Genomic DNA, 15,201 nt, shown 5'->3' with positions numbered 1-15,201 from the left:
TTTAAAGTGCATATTTTTATTTTTCTTGCACAATCATGATAAGACCCTTATGCCTTGTTTGGGATCGTTTCGAGTCCCTTGAAACTGCAATTTTTAACTGCACTAAAACTGTTAGGTGTTGGGGTCCATTAAAGTCCATCAAAATGAGAAAAATCCCGGACTGTCCTCCTCAAAAAACACAATTTCTTCTCGACTGAACAAAGAAAAACATCAACACCCCGGACGACATGGTGGCGAGCAAACCATCTGGACTTTTTTAAGAAAATGGACCAATCCTTTAATGTGCCAAGAAAAGATGCTACATTATATTGCTTGCAACTGCAAACAGCCTTCCATTTGGATAATAATATTTATTATTATTACTAAGTATACAGTGGAAAATCACTGTAATGCTCCCACACAGTATAGACACACAGAGGCGAACACACACACACAACAACACAGTGAATGAGAAGTTTGTCTGCTGGCAGGCAAATTGGTTTGTCTGTTGCTTGTCAGCTGCAGTGAGATGATATATGAGGAATTGAATAGCGTCTGACCTGTACAGCTGTTTTCATCTAATCAGAATGGATCAGAGGATCAGCTGAAAATGTGCTGGAGTGTGCAGGAGGTTTGTCTTTGTATAGATTAGTTGTATGTATTCTGTTTCAGACTGTGGCTCTTGATTTTTTTACTCACCTGTGCATAAGAATTCAGCAACATTCACATTTTATTTTATATATACAGAATTATTATACACCATTCACACACATATATGATGTAAACAAAAACTTTTATTCTGCTATAGATTAATCGCGATTTACACTTGCGTCGCGCAATGCAGTGCAATAGAGCCCTGTGTAAGATAGAGCCCTTACTCTCAGATTTCAATCTCAGTATGCACAATAAGTTACAGCATCTTTACTGAAGGAATTGGATTTCATTTAATTGACTAAAGGGAGAAACATTTCACAGAATGTTGTGGAAAACAATTCACATGTATGTGCTGGTTATCGGTTGTCAAGGCAAAGCATTCTTTACCATTTCAACAAAGAGACATCTGGCTCTAATGGAAGATAATAACAGCAACACAAAGATGGCAGAACAAACGAAAGGAAAAAGAATCGAAACACAATAAGGCAGAGTGTGTGCATTATGGGATGAATGAATGAGCTATTGCAGTCTAGTGGAGATTCAAACAAGAGTAAGGATGAGGATGCTACCAAGTGTTCTTTAAAGTGATGATATTTTGTTTCCCCAAAGAAGCATTCAGTCAAGGTTCTTACAGGAACCATTTCTTTCTTCTTTTTTTCGTCTAAAAAACTTTTTCCACTACAAAGAATCTTTTGTGAAACAGAGATGTTAAAGGTTCTTTATGGAGCCATACAGTTAAAAATATATCTTCTATGGTGCCATGTAGCACCTTTTATGTTAAAGACTGTGCTGAGACACTGAAAGATTTTGCACATATTGATAAGTAGCATGCGTGTACATTAATGCATATATAGATGTGAGGGATCACAGACGGTGCTTTAAGTAGTCCCTTTGGAGAAGGGATGTGCCCAAGCTGGAAAAGAAAATTAAAAAACATGAGCCTAGGATGAAGTGAGTGCACATTTCTTTCTCCTATCACCATGCATACACGCATGCCACTTTATTCTCTGTAGACAGTTTACTTTCTGTGTTATGTGAGTAGGTGGTTACATGGGTGTCTGTCTATCTGTTTAATAGTTTTTAATGTTTTTCGATCTATGCAGCAGCTCCTACGCAGGAGTCAGTAGTGTGTTTTCTTTTCCTGTTGTGTGTATATGTGCGTGTAACATTATCAATGTCCTTTCAGTCCAGACGTCAATAACTCAGGCTTTCATTTACTGCATCTTTCAATGTCCTATTTGAAATACATGGTAAATTAACCTTTTTGATCTTTTGAATAAAGCGCAATATCTGGTCAATATCTTCAATCAAATCTTGATTAAACACACACACAAAATAAGATTATTACAAAGTAATTCTAATCCCTTGGTACCTTTTTAATCTTTGCAGTGTTTATCAAAGCACAGATATAAATCTTAAAATACAGTCGCTCCTTTTTTATATGTACCTGTTTGTTAATCTTCAAACAAAGTCATTTGCCGCCTTTGCAAATTTCTAGATACAGTATGTGTTGGTATATTTATATGCCGTTCCAGTTATGCTCATTGGAAACAGCTGGGCAAAGATTAATTGCGATTACAAAATAAGTGATTTTGGCATAATATATGGGTGTGTGGTGTGTGTAATTATTATGTATATATAAATACACAGACACACACACACATTCATGTATGTATTTAAGAAACATTTACATGTGTGTATATATATATTTACTTATATTTTTATATATTCTATATTATATATAAATTAAAAAATGATATATAAATAAAAAAATTAAAATATATGTATGTATGTGTGGTTAAATATGAATACTAATTACACACAGTACACACATATATATATTATGCAAAAAATCACTTTCATTTTGTATGCGATTAATCGCGAATAATCTTTGCCCAGCACTAAAATTAATAAGTTATATAACCAAGTTCAAGCAAAAATCAATGCAACTTAAAAATCTTTATTTGACATTAGTGACATGATTGAAATGACCGTAGCATGATTTGGTATTGGAAGAATTTAATAACTGTTTATTAAAGTTTCGGACTTAAGATCACAGACTTGATGTCTTGACAAGTTATTTTGCCACATACACTTATAAGACTTAAAAAACTATTTAAAAAGTAAAAAAAAATTTCCATAACCTCATTGCTTAGAAAACACTTCTTATTTGTGATGGGCACAGATCTGCAGGAACAGACTATGTTTGATATTAATGTGTTTGTATATTACGATACCATATAAACACTCACAGCCTGACACCCTGACTAGTGTAAATAACTGTATGAGTAAAGCCACTCATGGGTTTGTCCAGAGATGGGTTCTCCGTGTGAATGTCAAAGGTCACTCCGCAATTATTCATTGTCAACTTATGCTCTCTCACCCACAATCTCTCTCTCTCTCTCTCTCTCTCTCTCTCTCTCCATTTCTCGCAGTCATTCCTCATCACACGAAGATGCTCTTTAACACGCTGTCACTGTAATTCTTGCTCAGGAGCTGTATGAATGTCGACACTCTTCAGCGGTTTTGTGCAAACACAGCTGTGTTTTGAAACACACAGCTAATACACAGACGACCCTCACGGATCCGCACCCAATACCATTCACATGGCTTGGTAAAGTGGCTTCCTGTGCAGCCATGCCCAAATAATCCAAATGCCCATATAAGCTCAGACTGTTACGGGGAATGAAATACACCCCTCAAACTTTTAAAGTATTTCATCGGGAATAAAGATTTTATCCATTTTCTGTTTATTTTGTTTGCTCTGGTTACTTTTCGAACATCATTCCTAAATCTTTATATAATTCTAAGAAATATAAAAAAATTCTCCTTTTTAAAGGAAAATGTGTGCACTTTTAATCTTTGCACAGCCATTCAATACAGTGGAAAAAAAAACTGCAAAACTTTGAACTGCCAGGTAAAACATACATTTCCAAACAGCAATTCCAAATTTAGGGAAGTGAAAGATGCTATTCTTAAGGATCTGTAAGGAATTTTCTTTTTTTTGCAGCCACTACAGACATGTGGTCCAGTAGCCTACTAATATGACCTTAGTAGGATCATGTGTGAAAATTATTTCATGAACAAACCAAAAAATTATGAGAATTAAACATCAAAGCAATAAAACACACAATTAATCGTCATATTCTGCAAAGCCATAAACAGGTAATTAATCGTCATAATCCTCACAATTTATTAGTCAGCCAAATTTCATAATCGTGACAGCCCTAAGTATGGTGGCACAAAATAAAACTTTTGTTTGGAGCCATAGGAATGAATGGGGCTAGGCTAAATAATGACACATTCAAGAAGCGCTGTACAAAAATTAAAGTGCACGCATTAAAAAAAGATAGGAATGTATTCATTCATCTAAGTTGAGGTAAGAACATAGTGAAATATTGAAAAACGGTGGTGTTATCCTTTAAAATTCATAAGCAACTGTAAGTTTGACATTTGTAGGTAAGCACAAAAACATTAGCTCAACCAGTGGTCATTTTTTTAATAAATAAAATTATTTAAAAAAATAACCTTGAACTTGATTCGATATTTTCTGTTACGTATGATCGTGAAGCATGAAAAGTCTGTATTTTATGTCAAAAGGAGCACACTAGATGATCTCAGAGCTAACAGATACATACTAACAGCGTGCATGTGTATGGTGTATGTGTGTTTTATGACTTGGCAGTGCTTAGTGTGAGTGTGTAGGTAGTTGAACCGCCGTCATAATAGACCTCTTCATTGGAGGTACGTTCATATGCGCATGATATGGGTTTGATTTGGCTGAAAACTCCCTTGGTATTTCTCCCTTTGTGTGCAAATGTTGCTTGACTTGGAAAAGCTCCAGAGCAGGAGTTCATATTTAGATCAAGTAATCAGATCTGTTTTGATGTCTTCTCTGGCAGTGAACATCTTCACGTCTCTGATCTTGAATGTGTGTGCATGCTGTTTTTGATGGTAAGGGGGGTGATTTCTGGATGTGTGTGAATTTACATCTTTGGCAAAAGTTGATTGCTTTTATTAAAGTTGACAAAAAACAGATCATGTGGAGTATTGTGCTTGCAGTACCAAGGTTATATCCATATTGTAAAAGGTTACCCATAAATTGTGTATCTTTAATGCACTTTGTATAAAGGCATCTGCCTAATGCATAAACATGGACGGGCCTTTTATCTTTAGTGTGAAAATCACTGCCATGTCTATATTTGTTCTTGTGTTTCCTAAAGTGTGTGCTTATATAAGTGTTTGTGTAGATGTATAGGTGTGTACTTTGAAAAGGTCAGTGAATGGTTTTTATCAGAGGTTATATGTTAAAAGCTTGATTCAAATGGCTTATCTGCCATTGGCTGCTCTCTCCTGTCCGTTTTATATTGATCGCTCTGTGATGGATTCCACTGACTTATGCTAAAACAGGCACTTTAGTTTGCATAAGGTAGTTAACGTTATAGTTAGGCTTGTTTTTTTGTGTTTATTCCAGACCGGAGCTGTTATAATTCGCTTTGGCACATGCTTTGCATACGCACTGCCTCACACCATCTACTCTAATTTAATGTGTATGTGTACTTTCAAATGTTCCTGTTTTACACCTGACATCCCCCTCAGTAACAATGTCTACATGTATCTTTTCCTTGAACGAAGAAACGCGTGTGTTTACAACATATATATATATCTGCTTTGCTCCAGGTATTGATATTATAAATTGTTGTTTGGTTTTGATCATGTACATATATTGTATATATATACTCATCATACTTTATTCTTTATCCGCAGGATGGCTCGAAGCAGAGGCAGGTGAGAAAGAAGACAGTCTCCTTTAGCTCCATGCCAAATGACCGTAAGATGAACAGCACAGCCGCCTGCATGGCTTTTATGATGGAAGGCTGCGAGATGAAGAAAGTTCGCTCCAATTCTCGCATGTACAGTCGTTACTTCCTGTTGGACCCTGACATGCGCTGGCTTCGCTGGGAACCGTCGAAGAAAGACTCGGAGAAGGCCAAGCTTGAGATCAAGAGTATAAAAGAGGTACGATTGGGTAAGAAGACACCTGTCCTACGCAGCAACGGACTCTCCGATCAGTTCCCGGATGAGTGCGCGTTCTCAATAATATACGGAGACAACTATGAATCACTGGATCTGGTTGCAAGCACAGCAGACGTGGTTAGCACCTGGGTGATGGGACTGCGGTACTTGGTCTCATATGGGCGACACATGGTGGGCGTGGTCGAACCCAATCAACCCAGTTTAAGAACATCCTGGATCGGTTCGGTGTTCGAGCTTGCTGATCCAGAAAGACAAGGATATATAGACTTGTTCCGTGCCACCCAAATCATCAAGGGACTCAATCCTGGCATGCGAGAATCTCGCATTGAGCTTAAGTTTAAAGAGCTACAGAAAGCCAAGGACTGCTATGGTGAAGGCATTGATTTAGACACTTTTGTAGAGGTTTACTGTGAACTGTGCACACGCCCCGAGATCTTTTTCTTACTGGTGCAATTTTCTAGCAACAAAGAGTACCTGGACTCCAAGGACTTGATGCTATTTGTGGAGGTGGAGCAGGGAGTGGAAGGAGTCACAGAGGAAATGTGTCGGGAGATCGTGCGTAGGTACGAGCCCTCAGCTGAAGGGCGTAACAATGGCTACTTGTCCATAGATGGCTTCACACACTACCTCCTGTCGTCCGAGTGCCACATTTTTGACCCACAGCACAAGCATGTTTGTCAGGACATGACACAGCCACTTTCACACTACTATATCAACTCTTCCCATAATGCATCACTTTTGGAGGACCACTATTGGGGCTCTTCAGACCTCAGCAGTTATGTCCGTGCGCTACGCATGGGCTGTAGAAGCCTGGAAGTGGTGATCTGGGATGGCCCTGATTGTGAACCTGTGGTCTATATGGGTAGTTCTGTTGCCTGCCAGTTGGCGTTCTGTAAAGTTCTAGATGTCATTAACCAGTATGCCTTTGAGAGCTCAGAGTATCCACTGATTCTCTGTCTGGTGACACACTGCAGTGTTCCCCAGCAGAGAGTCATGGCTCAACACATGAAAAAGATCCTTGGGGACAAACTGCACACAGAGTCTCCTAAAGCGGAAGATCTCTACTTGCCCTCCCCTGAGAATCTCAAAGGAAAAATACTCATTAAAGGAAAGCGTCTGCCTCTAGACTCACAGGAGTCTGAAGGGGAGGTAACGGATGAAGAAGAGGGGTTCGAGATGTCTAGGAGAATGCTGGGTGTAGATGACAAAGACCAGATTAATGGCATTGGATGCAAACGGTTACGCCTTTGTAAAGAACTGTCAGATCTGGTTACCCTCTGCAAGGCTGTGCAATTCCGTGACTTTGAGACGTCTAAACGGGAACAGAGGCATTGGGAGATTTGTTCTTTCAATGAAGTCAATGCCAACCGCTTCGCCAATGAGTTTCCGGAAGACTTTGTGTCTTATAATAAGCGATTTCTTTCACGAGTGTACCCCACACCTATGCGCATTGATGCCAGCAACATGAATCCTCAAGACTTTTGGAAGTGCGGTTGCCAGATTGTGGCAATGAATTACCAGACTCCGGGGTTGATGATGGATTTGAACCTTGGTTGGTTTAGGCAAAATGGAAACTGCGGCTACGTCTTGCGTCCGGCAATAATGCGAGAAGAGGTGTCATATTTCAGTGCCAATGCCCGTGACTCACTTCCTGGAGTGTCAGCCCAGCTCCTCCACATTAAGGTCATCAGTGGTCAAAACCTACCAAAGCCGCGGGGTTCTGCTGCCAAAGGCGATGTGGTAGAACCGTACATCTATGTGGAGATCCACGGAATTCCTGCGGACTGTGCGGAGCAACGCACTAAAACCGTCTCGCAAAATGGCGACAATCCCATTTTTGATGAAAGCTTTGAGTTCCAAATCAATCTTCCTGAATTGGCTGCTTTGCGTTTTGTTGTCCTTGATGATGACTACATAGGCGATGAATTTATCGGCCAGTACACCATTCCTTTCGAGTGCCTGCTTCCAGGTTACCGACATGTTCCACTGCAGTCACTTACAGGGGAGTTCCTGCCCAATACCACACTGTTTGTTCATGTCGCCATTACAAACAGGCGAGGTGGGGGGAAAGCCAATAAGAGGGGTCTCTCTGTGAGAAAGGGCCGCAAGGCAAGGGAATACACTTCCACCAAGACCACAGGGATCAAAGTGGTAGATGAGCTCTTCAGGGCATCAACCCAACCTTTACGGGAAGCAACAGACCTAAGGGAAAATGTACAGGTATGGATTTGTTTTTGTTTTTTTACAAGGATCAGTGATGAGAGAAGAAATAATATTTTATGCACTTTCGGTAATTTTCTACTTATCTGAATATATATTTTATTTGCATGTTAAAATATTTGGTATAATGGCATAAATGCATTGCTTTATAAGTTAGATAATATGATCGGTTGTTAGTGAACAAAATCAAGTATGAAGATGTTGTGACTATACTGTAGTTTTTATAGTAGTGACTGTACAAATTGTAGATGCCTTTGAAACTTGCTTGCAATGAAGGTCAGCTGCCAATTCTAGTCATGTAAGCTGTCATGGTCCTGCATACAGTTCAAGGGAGGCAAAGGGTATTGTAACAAGGATTATAGCAACACTGTATAGGGTAAACACACTAAATATTACCCACGATGTGAGCGACAGGTAGAAAAGGTACAAGAGAAAAATAAAATACAGAGTATTTCTCAGTCACCTTAACTTGACAATGTTAAAGGGGGCATGCACTGAAAAAACAATTCATTCAATTTACTCAATTTTTTTAGGTAAGTGGTTGCAATCAATTTATTTAAGCTACATTTAAACAAAAGTTTTTTTGTTTTGTTTTTCTAATTTTTTTTTGAATGTAGCTTAAATAAATTGATTGTGACCACTTACCTTAAAAAAATTAAGTAAATTGAACGAATAATTTTTTTCAGTGGATTATGATTTTTTTTTAATGTGAAATAAGTCTTTGGTGTTCCCAGAGTGCTTATGTGAAGTTTTATTTCAAAATACCCCACAGATAATTTATTATAGAATAATAAAATTCCCATTTTTTAGGCCTGCGCAAAATTTTGCCTTTTTGGGTGTGTCCTTTAAAATGCAAATGAGCTTAAGAACTGATCACAATGATGGGGGTTGGTTGTAATCAATTATCAATTGTGCTGTCAATTTTTCCCCTCTCTGCATTAAATGGCAGTGCCGTGGTTGTATAATGCAGATTAATGGGCGGCATTATTGTAATTGGCCTTGCTACCTACCTCACAAAACAGGCAAAATCTGAACAACCTAATTGTTCACATGCTTGCACAGAATGGTTTACCAAAACTAAGTTACTGGGTTGTTCTTTTTCACATTTTCCAGGTTAATAGAAGCACTGGGGACCCCATTTTAGCACTTAAACATGGAAAAAGCCAGGTGAACTTAAAATGTAGTGGATGGGAAATATTGCCGATAAGTGTGACAATACATCAGCCCAGTTAATTTAATGAAAGATGGGTTCAAGCTGCCATTTCTATTGATTTCAAATGACTCTTGCTCAGCAGATTTAACATATCCTTTAGCACATGGCCCTAATTTAGGAAGACTAAAGCTTTAGAGGACATCCCATTAGATGATTAGAGACAGAAAACATATGGCCAGCTCGAGCTGTCTTCCTGGATCTCTCCTCTTGTCCTTAAATGTGTTTGTGAGTCATCGTGTTAAATTCATTTGCCAGAATGCATTTTCAATCAATGTCTGACATTGTTCATTTTTTTAACTGATCTTGTATTCAAAATAGTTTTTAACAAAGTTTTTACAAGTTTGAACAATAATGAAATATATGGCAGTTTTATTAACTCAAGGAGGTAACCATAACAACAGTATGCAGCTTGTGCCCACAAGATTTGTCATAATTGTTCACTTTATTATAGATATGACAAATACATAAGAAAAAACATTGCTGTTTAAAGTTTGTTATTGGCTCCAGATTACAGTTTATATAATTGTTGATTTTGATATAATTTGCACACTATGAAAGATAAAAGTTTATACAAGATGGAATAGATACTGATTCCTGATCACAGATTCATGTGCACTGAAGAGGAAGGTAGCATATGTGCAGAAAAACACCCATTTTACCCTCAAGCTTGCAACAGGAAACACATTGCAAAGCCAATGAGACATGAAGTTTATGTAGAATCAAGTGATTTTGTACTTACTCAGCATTATATTATTGTTTTAAAGCATTGGAGATTTTACTTTGAGAGGCATATTTCTCTTAATTGACGAGATATCTCGTCAATGGCGGTGAAAGAGTTAAAAACAAATTAAGCTTAAACTGCTTAAAATTCCATCTAAAACTTACTTAAAAAATTGCAATTGCTTAAATTGCTTAATATTTCATGTAAAACTTATTTAAAAAATTACAATTGCTTAAAATTTCATGTAAAACTTACTTAAAGGTGCAGTGCGTAGCTTTTAGCGGCATCTAGCAGTGAGATTGTGAATTGCAACCAACGGCTCAGTCCATCATTTACCGAAACAGATAGAGAAGCAACGGTAGCCGCCACAGGACAAACATGTCTTTGTCTAAGACAAAATAAAATATTGAAAAAGCACGCTCTGTAAAGCAGTTTGTCTGTTTAGGGCTACTGTAGGAACATGGCGGCACAAAATGGCGACTTCCATGTAAGGGGACCCGCAGTATATGTAGATAAAAATATCTCATTCCAAGGTAATAAAAACAATACAGTTCATTAAGTAAGGTCTTTATACACCAGTGATAATATAGTTATGTAGATTATATTGCATTTCTGTTATTAGATCTTTCTAAAATGTACACACTGCAAAAGTGGGTGCAAAAATTATGCACTATATGTTAATATATATATTTTTTAGTAAATCCAGCGTATTCTTTTTTTCAGTGTTTGACTCCATGTGGTACTATGCAGACCGATTGGTGTGTGACATCAAAGTATCTTGAGAGGGATTCAAAAGCACAACGACTGCATACACTGATCGATCTGCCCAGCACCATATGCAGGAGTAGTACTTGTAGCGTCTAGCACGCCAATGTGTTGTTGGTTTTATTAAGCAACATTGTAAGCTTACATTTGAATGTATTTATTTAAACTTTATTTTATTACATCATTAATGAACATGATGTGTGAGTCCTGTCAGATTGATTGTTTTATCGACAGTGAACGTAAAGAGTACAACTCTTATAATTCGACGCTCTTTCACAGCTCTAGTGGCAAAAATTATATATTGTGCCATTAAACAAAATTAATTGTAAAAATATATGTTTGTGTTTCTTACCTATTGTAGTCTCTCTTTTTATGATTTAGTGTATATTTACAAAAAGTAAACAAATCAGGGTTTTAAACAGCATCAAGCTTTCTGCTATTTTATCTCACCCCTGACCCAACCCCTTTTCACCCTTCACATAATTTCAGACTGAATGGTCTTTATAGTCTCCATGGTGTCATAGAAATCCCACAGGAAGTGCTGTTGTATACAATGATCTATCACCCTGCTCTCACACTAAAGAAATAACATCAACACACACACACTTACACAAATGCAGCAAGAAGATCATTAGACCATAGATTAGATCAGATCATGAACTACTTTAGTCTCACAAAGCCATTTAAAATTGTGGCTCATGTGTAAGTTTAATTCTAATTTTAATCTAAAGTGATCTTTCAGAAAGTAAATAAGTTTACTATGCACACATACAGTATAAAGGCATAACTCAGCACTTTGTACAAACATAAACGTGCATGTTCTAGATGAAGCTGCGCAATGAATATCAAAGTGAATGATATAGATGTATATTGCAGCATTTAAGGGATAAATATAAGTGTTTCATGACCGAGGAGCAACAGATTTATGATTTAACGTAAATAATAAATCAGTGCTGACTCAGTTTAAGAGCTGTAAGAGGGTTTAATGATGATGTACTTCTGCTTATAACATACAGAGGCTCTCCCTAAGGAGCAGTTTATGCTTCTTTTGAAACATTTTAGGAAAATTGAACTAAAAGCAGATCAGATAATTCGACATAAGTCGAATAGATCGACATAAGTAGTATAGAGACCAATATGCACCCTTAAGGAGCAAAGGTGCACTTTCTGAAAGCATTACCGGCCCACTTACAACTTTTTATTTAAAGAGGACACAGTGCTACATTTATTCGCTTTGGTGTTGTTTATGAGATATTATAGAGATCTCCTTTGTGAATTTTCTTCCCTTTGTCCGTGTTAATCTAAAATGCTACCATTTAATTCAAACATAATTCATTTACAAAATAATTTTTTTTTATTATGGTCTTAATGATGTATTGGTATACAATTGTAGTGTCACACTACCCTTTTTTTACACTAAGCATTGTGGATTCATTTTTCTAATTGAGCTTAGCCAGCAACCGTTCTCTTCCTGATTCATGCAAACTCAAACACCTTTTTTACAAACACAGGACAAAGTGTCTGGAACACATTATCTGAGCGCGTGCCAGAAGCCTCTCATTCCCGCACTCTCCCGTCCTCGCCGCTTCTGTGTGAATTCAATTATGGAATTTAGATCACAGAGCAAAGAGGTCATTAAACAAGAAAAAAGAATGATGAGTAAAGAGAAAATAGTGTATTAGACAAGATAGAGATGCTGCTTTTAGTTTATTTGTGTATATGTGTGGGGGCAAGACAACCGTTACAGTAGCTTTTGTACATGCACAACTTGTCCGAGTTTGTTCCTAAACAGATTGTTTATTTAAGCAAACCAGCTGTTAATGTTGGCGTGCGTGCGTGCGTGTGTATCTACTTGGAATCATCCCTCGAAAAATGTAGATTCTGTCATCATTTACGTTGTTACAAACCTGTATACATATCTTTGTTCTGCTGAACACAAAGGAAGATATTTGTAACCAAACAGGAAACAGAAGCACCATTGACTTCCACTGTAGGAAAAAATACCATTATGGAAGTAAAAAAAACGGTTTGTTTACAAACATTGCTTGAAATATATTCATTTGTGTTCAGCAAGAATAAAGGAATGAATACAGGTTTGTAACAACATGAAGTAGTAAATAATGAGAGGATTTTCGATTTTGGGTGAACTATCCCTTTAACTATATTTTGGGGGGAAATTTGTACAAAAGTGAGCAAAACCTGAGCACACCCTCCCTTTGGGTACGTCCTTATTTGTAAATAAGCTATATACAGTACAGTACTGTGCAAAAGTCTTAGGCCACCATGCCAGACGTTGATTTGTTGTTTTTGCAATGTTATAGTGATTATATAGACGGTTTCATTGGACGCGATACACGTCTGGATCCAAACTTTACTTCCGGTTTCGGTTTTTTTAATGGTCTGACTAGTTGCTAAACTGATCTCTTGAACAAATGCCTCGTCGAAAATAACAAATGTTTTGGTTTCATAGGTAATCTATGTGTTGTTTTTTGCTTGTTATATAAATAAACTACGTTTAAAGAACTTTGTTGTTATTTATTTTTTAGCTGAGTTTACCGGAAGTAACGTGCGGACCACGACAGCCGCTTGTTTATGTTGTTACTGCTGAAACCGTCTATATAATTGTTTCTCAGTCTCTTTATTGGAATACATCCAGAAAATACAGGAAATGTGTATATAATATTAAAAACTGTATATAAATGTGAACTGATGTGTCAAGTTTTTAGGGTAAACTCCCCTTCCACTTGAGCAATAGCAGGAAACTGCAGGATCTCTTAAAACTAAATAAAATGAAATCCTAATTTCTAATTTCTTTTTACTTCATCCTGCTCAAAAAACGCTCAAGATGTGTTTAGTGCCAAGAGAGGTCACACTAAACACTGACGATGCTTAAAGAAGACATTTAGTCTTGAAAATTTTTTTTTTTTTTTTTGTACATATTTCCTGTATTTTCTGTTTGTATCTTAATAAAATAGATTGAAAAATAAATATGAATGGCCATTAAAACTTCTAAAACAAGCCTGGTGGTGGTGGTCTAAGACTTTTGCACAGTACTGTAGTAAATAGGGCTGGGCAAAAAAAAATCGATTTTTCGATTAATCGTTTTTTTTCTACGTGGTCAATTCAGAATCTATTCTCAAAGAGCAGAATCGATTTTTTTCCCCATATTTTTCTGCAAACATTGAACGTAAGATTAACGGTAATCAAGTTACTAGTTTACTTCACTAGATGTCACCCTCTTTTTTGCCATTCAGTGCATAAAATGGCGGTTTAAGGTGCTTCATCGACGTTGATGCCACCTTCACATAAAAAGTCAGAGGTATGGAAGTATTTTAGATTTCGGAAGCAAGAAGACAACGTTAGTGTTGTGGCTTTTAATTTCTTTTTATTAATTACCCACTTGTAAACTTCTGTTCACTGTTATTTTTTATTAATATAGTATTTGTATTAAATCTATATTCATTGAGTTGAATCGAGAATCGAGTATAAAAACCGATCCAAGAATCGGAATCGAAAATTAAACCGAGAATCGAAATCGAATCGATTTGATAGCTTGTGAATCGAAATTGAATCGACCTGGAACATCTGAATCGATACCCGGCCCTAGTAGTAAATAAAGTTTTTTTTAAATTGTAAAAAATTATGATACTTTTCTGTTAGGGTCAGGTGTGTGTGCGCGTGCATGTGTGGGTATGCATGGTTTGCTACCAAATTTCACGTGTCCCAAAAGAATAACAAGTTTTGTGGAAAGCACCTTTGTGGGGACATCCCCAAAAGGAAGGAAGGTTTGTAAAGACATTGTATATGTAAATTCACATGCACATATGTTAAAGAAAATATGTGACTGTCTGCATGTCTATAGAAATGGTGGCTTGACCAAGCCAAATCATTTTTTAGTAATAAGAGCTTATGAGCTTAGGTTTGGAGGTGACGTTTATTCTCTGTACAGGAATCGTGCTCAGCTATGTGTGAGTGATGTGGCTGGGAAATTGTGTTGTTATGATCTGTGTCAAAGACTCGGAAGTGGTTTTCCACCCTATTTCTCTTGAATCATATCACTTGAAGTGTTTACGTTTGTGATGCAAGCACACAAACACATCAGACATCCCAAAACTACATTATGTTAGGTCATGGGAATTGAAACCAATGCAGATTATTATTTTTGTTGTGTGTGTGTCATTTTTGCATGTAGTATTTCATCATAAATTTATCGCTACATCATGGATATTTAAATTAATTTAAAAATGTAGTTCACCCAAAAATTTACATATTCTCTTCCTCGTGTTGTTCTAAATTTGTGTGAATTTCTTTTTTCTATGAACACAAAGGATGATAAATTATGGTAAGTTGATGGTACCCATTGAATTCCATTTTCTTTTCTTTTTTACTATGGTGGTTTTTCAGTGGTTACAATCAGCTGTGTGCATACCATCATTTATCAAAATATCTTCTTTTGTGTTTATCAAATTAAAAAAAAAACTCATATTGGTTTTAGAACAACACGTGGGTGAGTAAATGTTCATTTTTGGGTAAACTATCCCTTTAAGTGATTGTAATTTATGTAAATTAGGTTTAGGATTGCACTAATGTTCCTGGTTTCTGGTTAGCAGTC

At 36.8% G+C, this 15,201-nt stretch overlaps 1 protein-coding gene across 1 annotated transcript in view; it reads left to right on the top strand.

Moving 5' to 3' along the window:
• Positions 1-15,201, top strand: part of stat5a (signal transducer and activator of transcription 5a) — a 180,381-nt gene that overhangs the window by 149,381 nt on the left and 15,799 nt on the right. The window contains exon 23 of the mRNA XM_073856651.1: positions 5,401-7,890. Within this exon, the coding sequence (XP_073712752.1) occupies positions 5,401-7,890 (2,490 nt within the window). The remainder of the gene's footprint in view (positions 1-5,400; positions 7,891-15,201) is intronic.

Source organism: Misgurnus anguillicaudatus, chromosome 19 (assembly GCF_027580225.2).
Source record: "Misgurnus anguillicaudatus chromosome 19, ASM2758022v2, whole genome shotgun sequence".
Lineage (NCBI taxonomy): Eukaryota > Metazoa > Chordata > Actinopteri > Cypriniformes > Cobitidae > Misgurnus > Misgurnus anguillicaudatus.
Note: the sequence above shows the minus strand (reverse complement) of the source record. Positions and strands in the feature narration are given on the sequence as shown.